This window comes from Amblyomma mixtum, chromosome 1, assembly GCF_055824585.1.
Source record: "Amblyomma mixtum isolate Tamu chromosome 1, ASM5582458v1, whole genome shotgun sequence".
Classification (NCBI taxonomy): domain Eukaryota; kingdom Metazoa; phylum Arthropoda; class Arachnida; order Ixodida; family Ixodidae; genus Amblyomma; species Amblyomma mixtum.
Window position 1 is genome coordinate 270,741,899 of NC_143012.1, and position 12,600 is coordinate 270,754,498.

The 12,600-nt window shown below is 44.7% G+C and overlaps 1 protein-coding gene across 1 annotated transcript in view; it reads left to right on the forward strand.

Moving 5' to 3' along the window:
- Positions 1-11,410, forward strand: part of LOC149371675 (cell adhesion molecule Dscam1-like) — a 94,944-nt gene extending 83,534 nt beyond the window's left edge. Inside the window, exons 21-27 of the mRNA XM_089585223.1 lie at positions 5,080-5,265; positions 6,630-6,926; positions 7,524-7,697; positions 8,526-8,678; positions 9,521-9,637; positions 9,742-10,112; positions 10,298-11,410. Of these exons, the coding sequence (XP_089441349.1) occupies positions 5,080-5,265; positions 6,630-6,926; positions 7,524-7,697; positions 8,526-8,678; positions 9,521-9,576 (866 nt within the window). The 3' untranslated portion in view covers positions 9,577-9,637; positions 9,742-10,112; positions 10,298-11,410. The remainder of the gene's footprint in view (positions 1-5,079; positions 5,266-6,629; positions 6,927-7,523; positions 7,698-8,525; positions 8,679-9,520; positions 9,638-9,741; positions 10,113-10,297) is intronic.
- Positions 11,411-12,600: the final 1,190 nt, after the last annotated feature.

The window sequence follows — 12,600 nt, forward strand, 5'->3', positions numbered from 1 at the left end:
TTAGAAGACTGCATGTACAGGTGCAAAATTGTTTCAGCTTAGTAAAAAAAAAATGCTCTTTGTTTTTCATTTCTAGTAAATACAGCAGTTGTATACGAATCTGAATGCTGTGAAGCAGCACTAAAACTGTAGTTTTGCAACAAAAGCTACATTGGCCACGAACTTGCGATTTCGCTGCGGCGGTGCTCCGAGGAGGCATAGAGGTACAGAAAGGTGGGCAAGTTGGTTATTACTATCCATGGCAAAACAGCGCGGAAAAATCACGAGGACGGAACAAACACGACAACACGAGCGCTGACTTTCAACTGACGATTTATTACGCACATGTGTACATATATAGCATTCCCGCCAAACACTAAACAGAACAAAAAAACACTGCATCATCACTGAAAATATTAAATCTACATATCTACAAATGCATGCTCCAAAAAGGTGATTTCGCGGTTAGCCAGTGATAATGAGGGCTTACTAATGCATGCTGTACCCCTTTTGTCAATGTGATATGCCTCTACTATTTCCCTTACTATCTGATCCTTATGTTTGAAGATGACGGATGTCTGATCAAGCAATCGGGCGCACGTGTGCTCAGTTTGCCTGCAGTGAAGCGCCAAATTCGAACCGGCTGCCTTGTCAAAGAATTATGGTGCTCCCTCAGGCGTTCGTTTAGACATCTCCCAGTTTGGCCAACATACCACCCACCGCAAGAAAGGTTTGGTTTGGTTTATGGGGTTTAACGTCCCAAAGCGACTGAGGCTATGAGAGACGCCGTAGTGGAGGGCTCCGGAAATTTCGACCACCTGGGGTTCTTTAACGTGCACTGACATCGCACAGTACACGGGCCTCGAATTTCTCCTCCAAAGAAATTCAGCCGCCGCGACCGGGATCGAACCCGCGTCTTTCGGGCCAGCAGCCGAGCACCATAGCCACTGAGCCACCGCGGCGGCCACCGCAAGAAAGGGGAATCTTATAAACAACACCCTCGATGCACTCAACCCTCCTCTCAACGTGTGCTGTGGTACAACCACCACCGATCCTCCTTCCTAGTAGGGCCTCTCGCTTCCGCTGCACAGCTCGGCAAATGTTGCTTAATTTTCTGCGAGACGAAAATACCACATCAATTTGAAACTTTTGCCCCACTTTCTTCAGACGGAAGATAGCTGTCATCCCATACGTCCACGCATTTTCACACCGTCTGAAGAAAGTGGGGCGAAAATTTCAAATTGATGTGGTATTTTCGTCTCGCAGAAAATTAAGCAACATTTGCCGAGCTGTGCAGCGGAAGCGAGAGGCCCTACTAGGAAGGAGGATCGGTGGTGGTTGTACCACAGCACACGTAGAGAGGAGGGTTGAGTGCATCGAGGGTGTTGTTTATAAGATTCCGCTTTCTTGCGGTGGGTGGTATGTTGGCCAGACTGGGAGATGTCTAAACGAACGCCTGAGGGAGCACCATAATTCTTTGGACAAGGCAGCCGGTTCGAATTTGGCGCTTCACTGCAGGCAACCTGAGCACACGTGCGCCCCATTGCTTCATCAGACATCCGTCATCTTCAAACATAGGGATCAGATAGTAAGGGAAATAGTAGAGACATATCACATTGACAAAGGGGGTACAGCATGCATTAGTAAGCCCTCATTATCACTGGCTAACCGCGAAATCACCTTTTTGGAGCATGCATTTGTAGATATGTAGATTTAATATTTTCAGTGATGATGCAGTGTTTTTTTGTTCTGTTTAGTGTTTGGCGGGAATGCTATATATGTACACATGTGCGTAATAAATCGTCAGTTGAAAGTCAGCGCTCGTGTTGTCGTGTTTGTTCCGTCCTCGTGTTTTTTCCGCGCTGTTTTACCATGGATAGGCATGGAGACCAACCTTGAGCCGTTGCCTAGCAACCGCCGCAGCTGGCGGACGTCGCGCGCTCGCCGCGCCACGTCACACCGCACGCCTTGCCGCGGAGCCGCCGCCGCCGTTTGGTATGACGTCACACCGCTTGCCTCGTCGTTGCGCTCCCCTCCGCTCGCTTCGCCAGCTGTGTCGCATGCCTGATTACATGTCTGTGGGAGGATAGCCGAGCTAAGCCACTGCCAACTTTTGCAGCAAACTCGCCAATCTTAGGACTCCTGCTGTAAGAAATCAATCAACAGAAACATTTTTTCCCAAGATTGGAAAAGCTTCGTCAGAAACATCAAGGTGGCCACACTGAAAATGAAAATAGTGTCTCAGTCCACAGTGGAATGTTTATTCAGCAGACACGGAAAGGGATTTGAGGCGTCCGGTACGGCACACGTATCACGTTGATGATGATGAAAGATTTGATGACTGCTTGTGATACTGAGTTCTGATGCAATGCAATACATGTGAATGCAGACACTCGGGCGGTAGAGAAAGAAAAAAAAATCATCTATCAGGGATAGATGGTAAACAAATAAAATGAAAACAACTAGAGATAGGCAGTCTTGAAATGTCACCGCCAATCTTAAGAAGAATTCGATTTCTTTTACGCGTTAGGTGGTCAGCTGTCTACCATTTTTTTCACCAGATTTTCGATCTGCAAAAAAAAAAAAAACACGTCTGGTCTCATACAAGCATATGCTGATGCTTTCGTATGAGCTGGTAAAGGGTTTGCCTCCCAGACGACATTGCACATCAGTAAATACGGTCGAATGAACTCCTCCTATTGATACTGGCACGGCGCCGTCAGGTCTGGTTTCTCTGTTGGTGCAGCGTCGGCGTGCAAACAAAGATGGCAGGAGGACATGTCTCGTCTACGCGCTTCCAGCCGCGCAAATGCCATCCTACGCAAACAGAGGTTGCACCCCCTCTCAACGATCTCTGCAGGGCTACGCTTAATGGCATCTTCACTGGATACCATGTTCTGCGCCCCCCCCCCCCCCCGTCTTTTCTGTAGTGAGAGCCCATATACTCGCCTAGATGACTGATATCATATTGAAGCGTAGCATCCGAACACAGTGCCGCCTAAGATTTTAGTATCGATCGTTATCACAGGCGTCGCCAGCGCCGGAAAACAGTCAACGTTTGATGCACACGTCACCAGGTAAATACACGAAAATTTGGGGGAACTATTGCACAAGGGAGCCTGTATAGGTACTGAAGCTCCAAGCATGACTGAGATTCTCTACGCAATTTGTGGTTTGGTAATTATGTTTTGAAGCTCCGAGAGGTAACAGCAGCGATACAGCAATATGGCAACGTTCATGTGGAAAAGCGATCAACCACTCGCCGCGCTTAGAACACAGGAACAAGAAAAGGCTCCAGTTAATTTGTACAGCTTCTTCCCACGCTTGTTTTAGTTTTCTGAGTTCTTTTTTTGTCACCATGCGAAAAAGAATGTAAGAAAAAACATTGAACATGTGATTTATATCAAAGATTTTAGAGATTAGGCATAAAACATCGGCAACTAAGCAACCTGGAAATACATATAATGTTTATACTGTATTCGTGAATTTTTTCATTGACCCAGAAGACAAATAAATTGAATATTCAATGCAAATGAAATAAAAATTTGAAGTCTGAGTTTCAGAACCAGGAAGTCACCTACATTGCTGGAAGCAACAACTGGCGTTTCGGCTCCTCTGTAAGCAATTTTTTTCTAAGTTACTTGCTACAGTCAAACGCCTTCTTGATATATCAAATGTTCGCTCAAAGTGCGATTACGCTGCATCAATTTCAATCTCTCAGATGAAGACGCTCGTATGTGCTTTGGAAACTGTTAAAACCGTGAAACTTGCATTATTCCTCTCAATTCTCAGCGCACAAGTGCCATATTGAGGAAAGTCACATTCTGAATAGCCAGTCTTCATTGCGCAGGAAAATATTGCATCTCTGTTTCTTCTTTAACATCGGCAGCTTCAATCTGGCTTTGAAAAGCTTCTTTCTCTCTCCTCCCATTTATGTTTTATTACGCGCTGATCATCTGCGCAATGCGGGCGTTCCAATTTGTCGTTTTATCGCTTGCATAATTCTTTAATTCAATTACATCATTTTTCCGTAATTATTTTGGAGCGGATCAGTGCTCACTGACTATACCGAGCGTTTAAAAAAAATTTAGTAGCTACTTTTCTTGCCCATGACTTGTGTTTCTTTCGACTATAAGCTCCATAAGAGTGCTCTTCTTTTTGTTTTCTTGTTTACCCGAGTACTAATTTTTATCCTGTATAAAAATGGGGTATAACGTTCCAAAGTGGCTCAGGCTATGAGGATCGCCGTACAGGAGGGCTTCAAAATATTTTACCACCTGGGGATCTTTAACGTGCACTCACAGTCCCCAATACACGGGTCTCTAGCATTTCCGCTCCATCGAAATACGACAGCCGCGTACGGTATCAAACTCGCGTCTTTGGGGTTATCAGCTTAGTACCATAACAGTACCATAACAAGTGTTGCGTTTGGTGCTCAATCTTCAGAAAACTGAAGCTAAAATCCAGTTCTATTGCGTGGCTTTAATTACACCCTATGTGCTGTTTATTGTGCTTGTTGTTACAATAAAGTTCGCAGGGACGAGACGGTATTTGATAGAAAGAAAATATATAAATAAAAGTAATGAATTAAACTACATCTCTACTGTTAAGCGACTGAACTTCACATGTGATTAAGCAAATGTGCTTTGTGTCGTGATTAAGGAGTGCAAGTTGAAAGGTAGACTAGGCAAATTTTGTAGAGTCACAGATTTTCAAGCATCGCTACGTGATGAGAAAATAGAAGCGAAGTAAACGGCGCTGAGGAGCCATTTTGTTGTCTTTCGTGTCTCTTGTAACGCCTGTGTAAGATAAGAACTGGATTAAATTCAGTGCACTTAGTCTATATAACTCGACTTTTGATTTAAAAACAAATCCGAATAAAAGGATTCCTGAACGTGCATGTGTTTACATTATTTACCTAGAATCGCTTCGATAGCAGTATTATTGGGTAATAAGTATACTTCAGAGTGACGCCTCACTTTCATAAAAGTTTGTGAAAATAGCCGAGTGCCCTAAAGACCGTTAGAATGATTCTTTACATTAAACCGAAAGTACCGAATTATTTTGGGCTGTAATGTGTGCGGCCGGTGTTTCTGACAGAGTACGTACTGCACTACGGGCCGGTGCATGGGGAGTGGAAGAAGCTGCCTCTGAATTCCACGGGTCAACCCTTTGTGTTGGACTGCCTCAAGTGCGGCACCACGTATCGCCTCTACATGACCGCCTTCAACAGCCTGGGGAGTGGGGAGCCCGGAGAAGAGGTTCTCGTAAGCACACAGGGTGCAGGTTTGTGCTTTCGTTAATTGAAACTGATTTCTATTTTAAATACGTGTTTAGATATGAACGTATTTTTTGTCATCGCTGCCCTTCTTAGTACGCTTACCTGCATACACTGTTCACTGCTTGCGCACGTACGTTTTTCTTGCGTTTTTTTTTTGTGCTTAATATGTGGCCGATGCATCTCAGTTTCTCTCCAAGCTTATATGCTTTATATGCGCTTTTTTGGCCAAGGTTGTTTGTAGCTATATTCTTGCCCTGTCATTTTGTGTACTTTATCGCACTCAACCCCGTTGCCTGAGTCGTTCCTGTGTTTCCTTGAGTAGAAATGAGGGATCCATTTTGCATGTCGATACAGACATTTCGGCTCATTGGAAAGAGATATGCGGTTTTTTCTGCTATTGACATATTTCTTTAACATCAGTTGTAACAGAAAGCCTCTTTTGCATTGACTCGTTTCGGCTCTCGTTTCTATGGCCTAATTACCTTCGACAGCTTGTGTGCGTAAACACCTTGAGCCCGAAGTCTTGCGCATCTCATTTGCAGTAGCAGTTTAACTGTGCTTCGGAGTCACAAAATATATCGGAACAAATGTCTAAGTCCTGTGCTTTGTAAACTCAATTCCAGTCCAATATAAGGGCCAAACGATGCTTCCTTTTTGCGGTTTCTATTTTACACTGAACAAATAAATCTTATAATAGCCTTGGTTACAAATATTTCATGGTTTCTCTGCTGAGCCTGTTTCTAAGTTTTTAAAAAATTTCAAGAAAAGAAAGCTGTGACAAAAGGTAACATGGAGTTAAATTTTCCTGGATGTTTTCATTTGAAAGTTTTCTTTTCATCTGCCAAACCTTCCTGCCCTCATTCAGAGTGAAAAATCAGTACAACCCTTCTTAATAAGGACGCTGGCAGTCTAGATCCCGCGTGACCATGCTGTTTCTTAAAAAATGGCTACTGCAAATCTCTCAGTGATCTGATCTTTGAGCGCCGAAATATTTACGTGGGTTCCGGGGTTTTTTTTTCGTAATATACGGGGCAAAGATAGCTTTTGTGTACTTGTATGTCCATAATCATCTACTAATTCTCCTCTTTGTTCGTATATTCTGTGGTGCTGCTGATGGCGTCATCGAGAGGGCGCGTCTGTTGCGTTTCTTGAGTTTCGTGCATGTTGGTCGCACAGGTATTGTAATGACGCTGCTTGCAACGCGCTGTCTTTTTAAAGGTAACGCAAAGCACTTGACGCAGAAGGTGCCAATACAGGCCGGGAGGCATTGCTCTATAGAACGAGGCGCGCACTAAATCTCTTAAATACTTATATACTGGCATAAATAGCATATTTCGGTCCTTTTATTTTCTGGCTGCCCATAATACAGCTCCCATCTCACCCCCGGTGGACAAGTTTATTACGGCCAACGCTACGAGCGCCACGCTGCACCTGGACGCCTGGCTGACAAGCGGTTGTCCCGTGACGCAATTCACCGTGAAGTACCGACCCCGTTTCCAGCAGGACTGGATACCTGTGGCTGACGCTCTAAGGCCGCGTCTGCGGCGCTACGTGCTCGCCGATCTTGTGCCCGGCCGCCAGTACCAGGTGCAGGTTGTGGCGCAGAGCGAGGCTGGTGCTACGCAAGCCGACTTTGAATTCCAAACTCCGAAACTATCTGGCTTGGGTAAGCGAGGATTTCACCTCACTTATCTGCCTTTTAATAGTTCTCTAGCAGTTTCATGGTGTGCTGAAACTTTCCTCGCAGTCGACCACGTCAGCTTTTTCTTAAAGTGTCTGCTTTTGACGACATATTGTGAAACGGCGGTTTCCTTTTCGCGTTTTCTTCAGCAAGCTTTCGTATTTGTTGCTTTGTTGGCAGTAACATGTGTGCCTATTGCGTTGGTTGTGGGTCTTGTTTTTTTGTACTTTTTGTGCTATTAATCTTTTTTAGTGTTGAACGCCGTGTCTGCGTTTTATTTTGTAACTCTGTTGTTGTTTTTTTCCTTTATTCTGTTATGTTGCTCCTCTCACTTGTCTGAGAAAAGTCGGCGTTGTGCTCCGCCTTTGGAAGTTCATAGCCTTTTTTTCACTTGCGCTTACATTGTGAAACGAACACCAGTCTTTTCCAGGAAATACATCACTCATTCCGCCAGGAAATAACAGGAAACGTTAATGTTGTGGCAATTCCATTCAGCCTCTAACAACAAAGGAGGAATAATTCGCAGTTCATTCTTACTCTATAGTTAATAGGACGATATTTTTTGTTATCTTTGCTGCGCAGTGGCGACGCTGAGCCCCACGGCAATCCATGATCAAGAAGCGGTACCACTATACCAGAATGTGGCTGTAATGGCTCCAGTTTTGGTGTCTATTATCCTAGTCGGAGTAGCAGTCCTCATTGTATACGTCGCCTTCAGGAGGAGTGATCTATGTCGCGGCAGTTCCTGTGCAAACGGTAAGCAGCGTACATGACCTCGTTCTCATGGTTCTTCCCTTCATTATTAGATAACTCTTCAATGAACGGCATGTCGTCCTTTTTCCTCCTCGCCAGGACAGTACGTACTGGCAGGCCTCCCAAACTCACCTTTTCCCCCTGACCGCTACATATATTACACAGACAAAAGTTACGGTAATTTTCTTTGGTCACACAGGAGTGTCTACATCGAGTAGAGCTCAGGCATTCGAAGACTACCTGCACACTCAAACTACCATCACCTAGTCCCTGTTTTCCAACTCAAAACCACCCTATAGAGTAATTCCATCTAGTTGGCGAATTCGCTGACTCCTCGACATGGCTTTCCCGCCAATATCCAGGAACTGTGAACAAGCATTTTAGAGCTACAGCTGTTCTTACCTTGTTGCGACTGACTTGATGCTTAATTGGTGATGTACTTTCATGGCGAAAGGGCATCGGTGGCCAAAGAGTGCCATGACACAAGGTATTTTGCTTTTTTACTCAAGGTGTGGTCAAAGACCCATTTCCCAAGTATTTCACTCTAAAGAAGTCGAGCCCCAGGCCAGAGTAAGCGTGTAGTCATTGTATCACCGTTGTGTACCCGGTGGCTCTGGGAATCGAACTTTGCACCTCCCACATCCGAGGCGGATGTTCAAACGACTAACCCACTGGTGCTTAATTAAGGCTTTTCCACGCTTTGTTTAATTTTTATATTCATGGAAGCCCTTATTTATTGTGACTACTTTCCTCAGTATCTAGATGCGTTCCTTGTTGTCCTGGAGGCTGTTTTTGTTTTTCTTCGCATATTTCTTCTTTTTGCATTGGCAGGTAGCGCCCATGCTGGCAAACTGTACCTGGAAGAGCCTGTGATCTTGTCCGAGTACAGCCAGAAGCAACCCGCACCTAAGAACGCTGTAGCGAGCTCCACATACTACCTGGCTCCCGCACAGAAGACCGTTCCGGTGTCCGTCAAGAATCAAAGTGAGTTGAGAGCATTAGTTTAGCTATGGGGCAAAAAAAGAAAGAAAGGAAGAGCAAATAGGCGAAAAAACCGAGAACATTTACCCCTTTCACGATGCTGCACGCATTAGTAACTGCTACAAAAAAAAAATTTACTATCATTGCTACTGCATCGAACATGAGTTGCTGTACAGTGTGAATTATGGTGGATTGCACCTGCAGAATCCGAGATATCCGGCCGCTTCGCGACAAATCGCCTGATATAAGCGCGGTCACTCGGCGCAGATCTTCGTTTGGAACCCCCGCTGGTGAAGAAAGCTCCTAGCATTCCTCGCGCTGTCCAGCGCTCATCGCCCTATGCGAACTGGGGACGGCAAGCGGCGGGAAGAAGAGTTCCGCTAAAATAAATACGTCACGTTGACTTCCCGCCAAATCCGCCGATTTCGGCGAAGTGCTTGAGAGTGCGCCATGGAGCACCCCTGGCTTGACAACTCCTCCTATTCTGCCACGGCAACACGCGATCCGCGATAGAAATCTGCCACTAGGGTAGCTTAGAGCGGAAAAGAGCTGAAATAGTTGATCCGGAATTGCTACGTATCTACGGTTGGAATTCACAAGTAACCGGAAGGTTAGCCTCCTCTGCGCTTGAGTAGATCGCACGAAACGCTTTTCCGTGTACTCAGTTGCGCGACACTCTTGCCTGGTGTCGTTCCTGAATCGGAGCTGAGAGACACTACAAGGCTCTTTTCACAATAATTTTGGCAACGCCTTAAGTATTGATACCTATATTGCCGGTAGCTAGGCACAGGTACTTAAATAAGTGCACCATCATTTAATAGGACGTTTTGTGGAAACTTGCGCAGAGCAAGCAAGAGATCAAGCTAAGTACAACGCCTATGCCACGGCTGAGGTGCTATGAAGTGATGCAGTTGCTGGGCCAAAGGCTGATCATGGGGCTACTGACAATCTGCATCAAGGAAGTAAGTCTTGACCTTTTTTAGGTTGGTACGGACCCTCCTTGCATGTTCATCTTCACAGGCTTGCCCTGTTTTTTTTATTCAAGCCTTTTTCCTTGTATTCTCAGCAGGTCACTCAAGAAAGCACTCGGCCATGAGGCTGCACTTCTCCCCCCGAAATGGTCCTTGAAATAATTCAAAGAAGAAACAATTGGTGAACAGGTTGACAGCGTACATTACATGAGGGAGACGGCTAACATCATCACTGCCCCAACATTTTGGCCCTTTGAGGCAGTCTGCATTGCGTGCTCAAGGACATTAGAAATGCCGGGAGCTCATTTACTAAGCCAAAGAGCTAAAGCTGATCTCGAGAGCTCAAGGCAACTTTGTCAGCTCAACCGAATCCTTGAATTGGACACTCAAGTACTAGTCCTGTGAGGCGCTTCCCAGTCCAGAAAGAATCTCAAGGAAGACTTCCTAAAGAATTCATGTCACCAAGGTGAGAGTACTGTGCTGGCGAAGGACAAAACTTGAGAAACAATTTTTTCATGGTTCTATATAGCAGCTGGTAGCGGTGACGTTCATTTGTCGTTAAAGGCAGTTAAACGAATTTTAATGCCATTATTCTTGTAGCGATAATACCAGTGCCTGAACAAAAGCTCACTCAGCACTCCCTCTTTACAGGTCCCTTTCAAGACAGCTGCAGCGCCTACGGCATCCACCAGGGAAGTCTTTGGAACAAAGCATTTTCTGGTTCGGGCTCCTCGTGCTCGGCGGAAAGCCCGCCATTGGACCGCGGCTATGGTCATACATCACTGACAACAATGAGGGCCCCAGAAACGACGCCTTTATCTGCGTTGCTCTACAGCGTGAAGAAGGGCTGGACATAGTTAACCAGCTATACGCCCGAGAAACAATGCGGAAACTTCTACATTAAGGAACGCTGGAATAGTGCCTGCAGGGACGCTAATCGCCGAAGTAACGACGAAGTGAAATCACCTTTTGAAATCACCATGCGCCGTGTGCGTAGCGGCATGACGACTAGCTACAAGCATATTTACGTGCCTTTTGTTGACTATGTGCGGAGCCAACCTGTTTCGACGGAGTGTACTGCAACCGCTAGTGTGCTCCAATCTTTGCTGACAGTTCTGCGAGAGGGCGTGCGGTTGCTCGACAGTTGTATGAGCGCTGGTAGTGTGTGCTGCATCTTCGGTGCGAAGAAAGTGAACCCGCGGAATGAACTGATCGCAGCGAAATGCCGATAAAAAGCGGCAGTGAAAAAGAGGTATTGCTGCGAGCTGAGGTATCAAAGGTGCCCGCATTTTTCGACCCTTTCTGCCATTGGCAGCTGGCAAATCAAACATTAAGGTTTCCAACTTGATTATTCTTCAAAATCTGGTATGAGGCTGCAACATAAACGATCCCTCCAAATCATCCTTTTCAGCTCTATGATTCATTTTTAAGAACTGATGTCGTCGGAAGGAAGAATGCAATCCGTCCAGGTATTTGAAGAAAAATCCTGGGGTACCGCTTTTTCAATCAATGAACGATGCTTCACAGCTTGAATTTAAGTGCTGAAGAAATACAGCATTATGTGCATTTCGCGTTTCTTAATGTTTCCTGTGTCGTGAAAGCGTTTAAATTTCCAGCAGTCAAGGCATGTTTGACCCGTTGGGCACTGTTGCCGGTGTGTCACATTATTTGGCAGCAATTTTTGACCAATCGCTGTTTAGGGGCACTATCTATTATAATTTATAATTATCAGATTGAATAAATTTTGGAATGTTTTGTGAAGAATTTTTTCAACGGTTATTGTGTGGAGGCGGCTGCGAAGGAAAGCTTGTGGCTGGCATGGACAACAAATTATTCGTTACAAAGGTGTTTATAAGCATTTATTCATGCTGTAGACTTACAGTAGCACTTGTAATAAAAGTGGAACATGTGAAACTGAAACTATAAACTGAAATGGAAAGCTCGCAAAGCGCTAAAATGAAAAGAATTAACCCCGAAAACGCACCAAGCATTTTGTTTCTTTATATTTCCGAATTCATTCCCACCTAGCCGGCAAACTACACAGCATGCATTATTACTGCAATTCTGTGCTGCCTTAGCTGCGACAGAGCCGGGCCTTCTTTGGTCCTTCACTTAGCTGACAGTGAAAACGTTTTAAAAGAGTGACGCATAAAAAGTGCTCAGATTTGTTAAGCGCTCATTACAGGATGTATATTTAGGTAGCCACAGTGATATTTTCTGCAGGATACAACAACAAAAAAAGTCTACGATTTAGTCCTCACAGAAACCAATACAGTTAAACTGCACCGCAAAGGAGTAGCATTTTGTGCGTTACTCAGACGACAGGAAGTTGCTTTTTCAGTCTTCCTATTACATTAATAAACTATTAAACATTGCCTGCAAGCTTCCGGTTGAACAAAGACAAACTTTCAAAGCTGACAGCCGTGGGAGCAAGACATGAAGACTTGGAATTTTTTGGTGAATTTCGCACACGGCAAGTAACATTACTCACAATTGGCGCCTTCTCCGCAGCATCTGTACTCCTCGAACGGGGAGGCAGAGTAGGTTTTTGTTACCCAGCAGTTCGTATTCTCGTTGTGTGGGAGACCGTATGTGTGACAAGGTAAGTTTGGACAAAGTTTTGCTTTCATCAGAAAAAAAATTTGAATGATATTTATGCAGGTCACTAGGCGTCTTTTAAATCGGGTATTTTATTATTTTGACTAATGAATATAACAAAATAAACTAATTTTCAATTGACTCTTGCTTCTAAAGCAGCAATTATGTCCCTGTTGAAGAGTGAAAGGCTATATTTGACACCCTTTTATTATAAACTCTCAAGAAATAAAATAAAATAAACAAAAATTGGAGAGGAAGCCCGCACCCAACCAGAGGTTATCGCAGGCGATCCAATTAAACATAAAAGAAAAGGGGCCAACGCCCAAGAGAAAAAAAAAACAATTACAGAAGAGGAA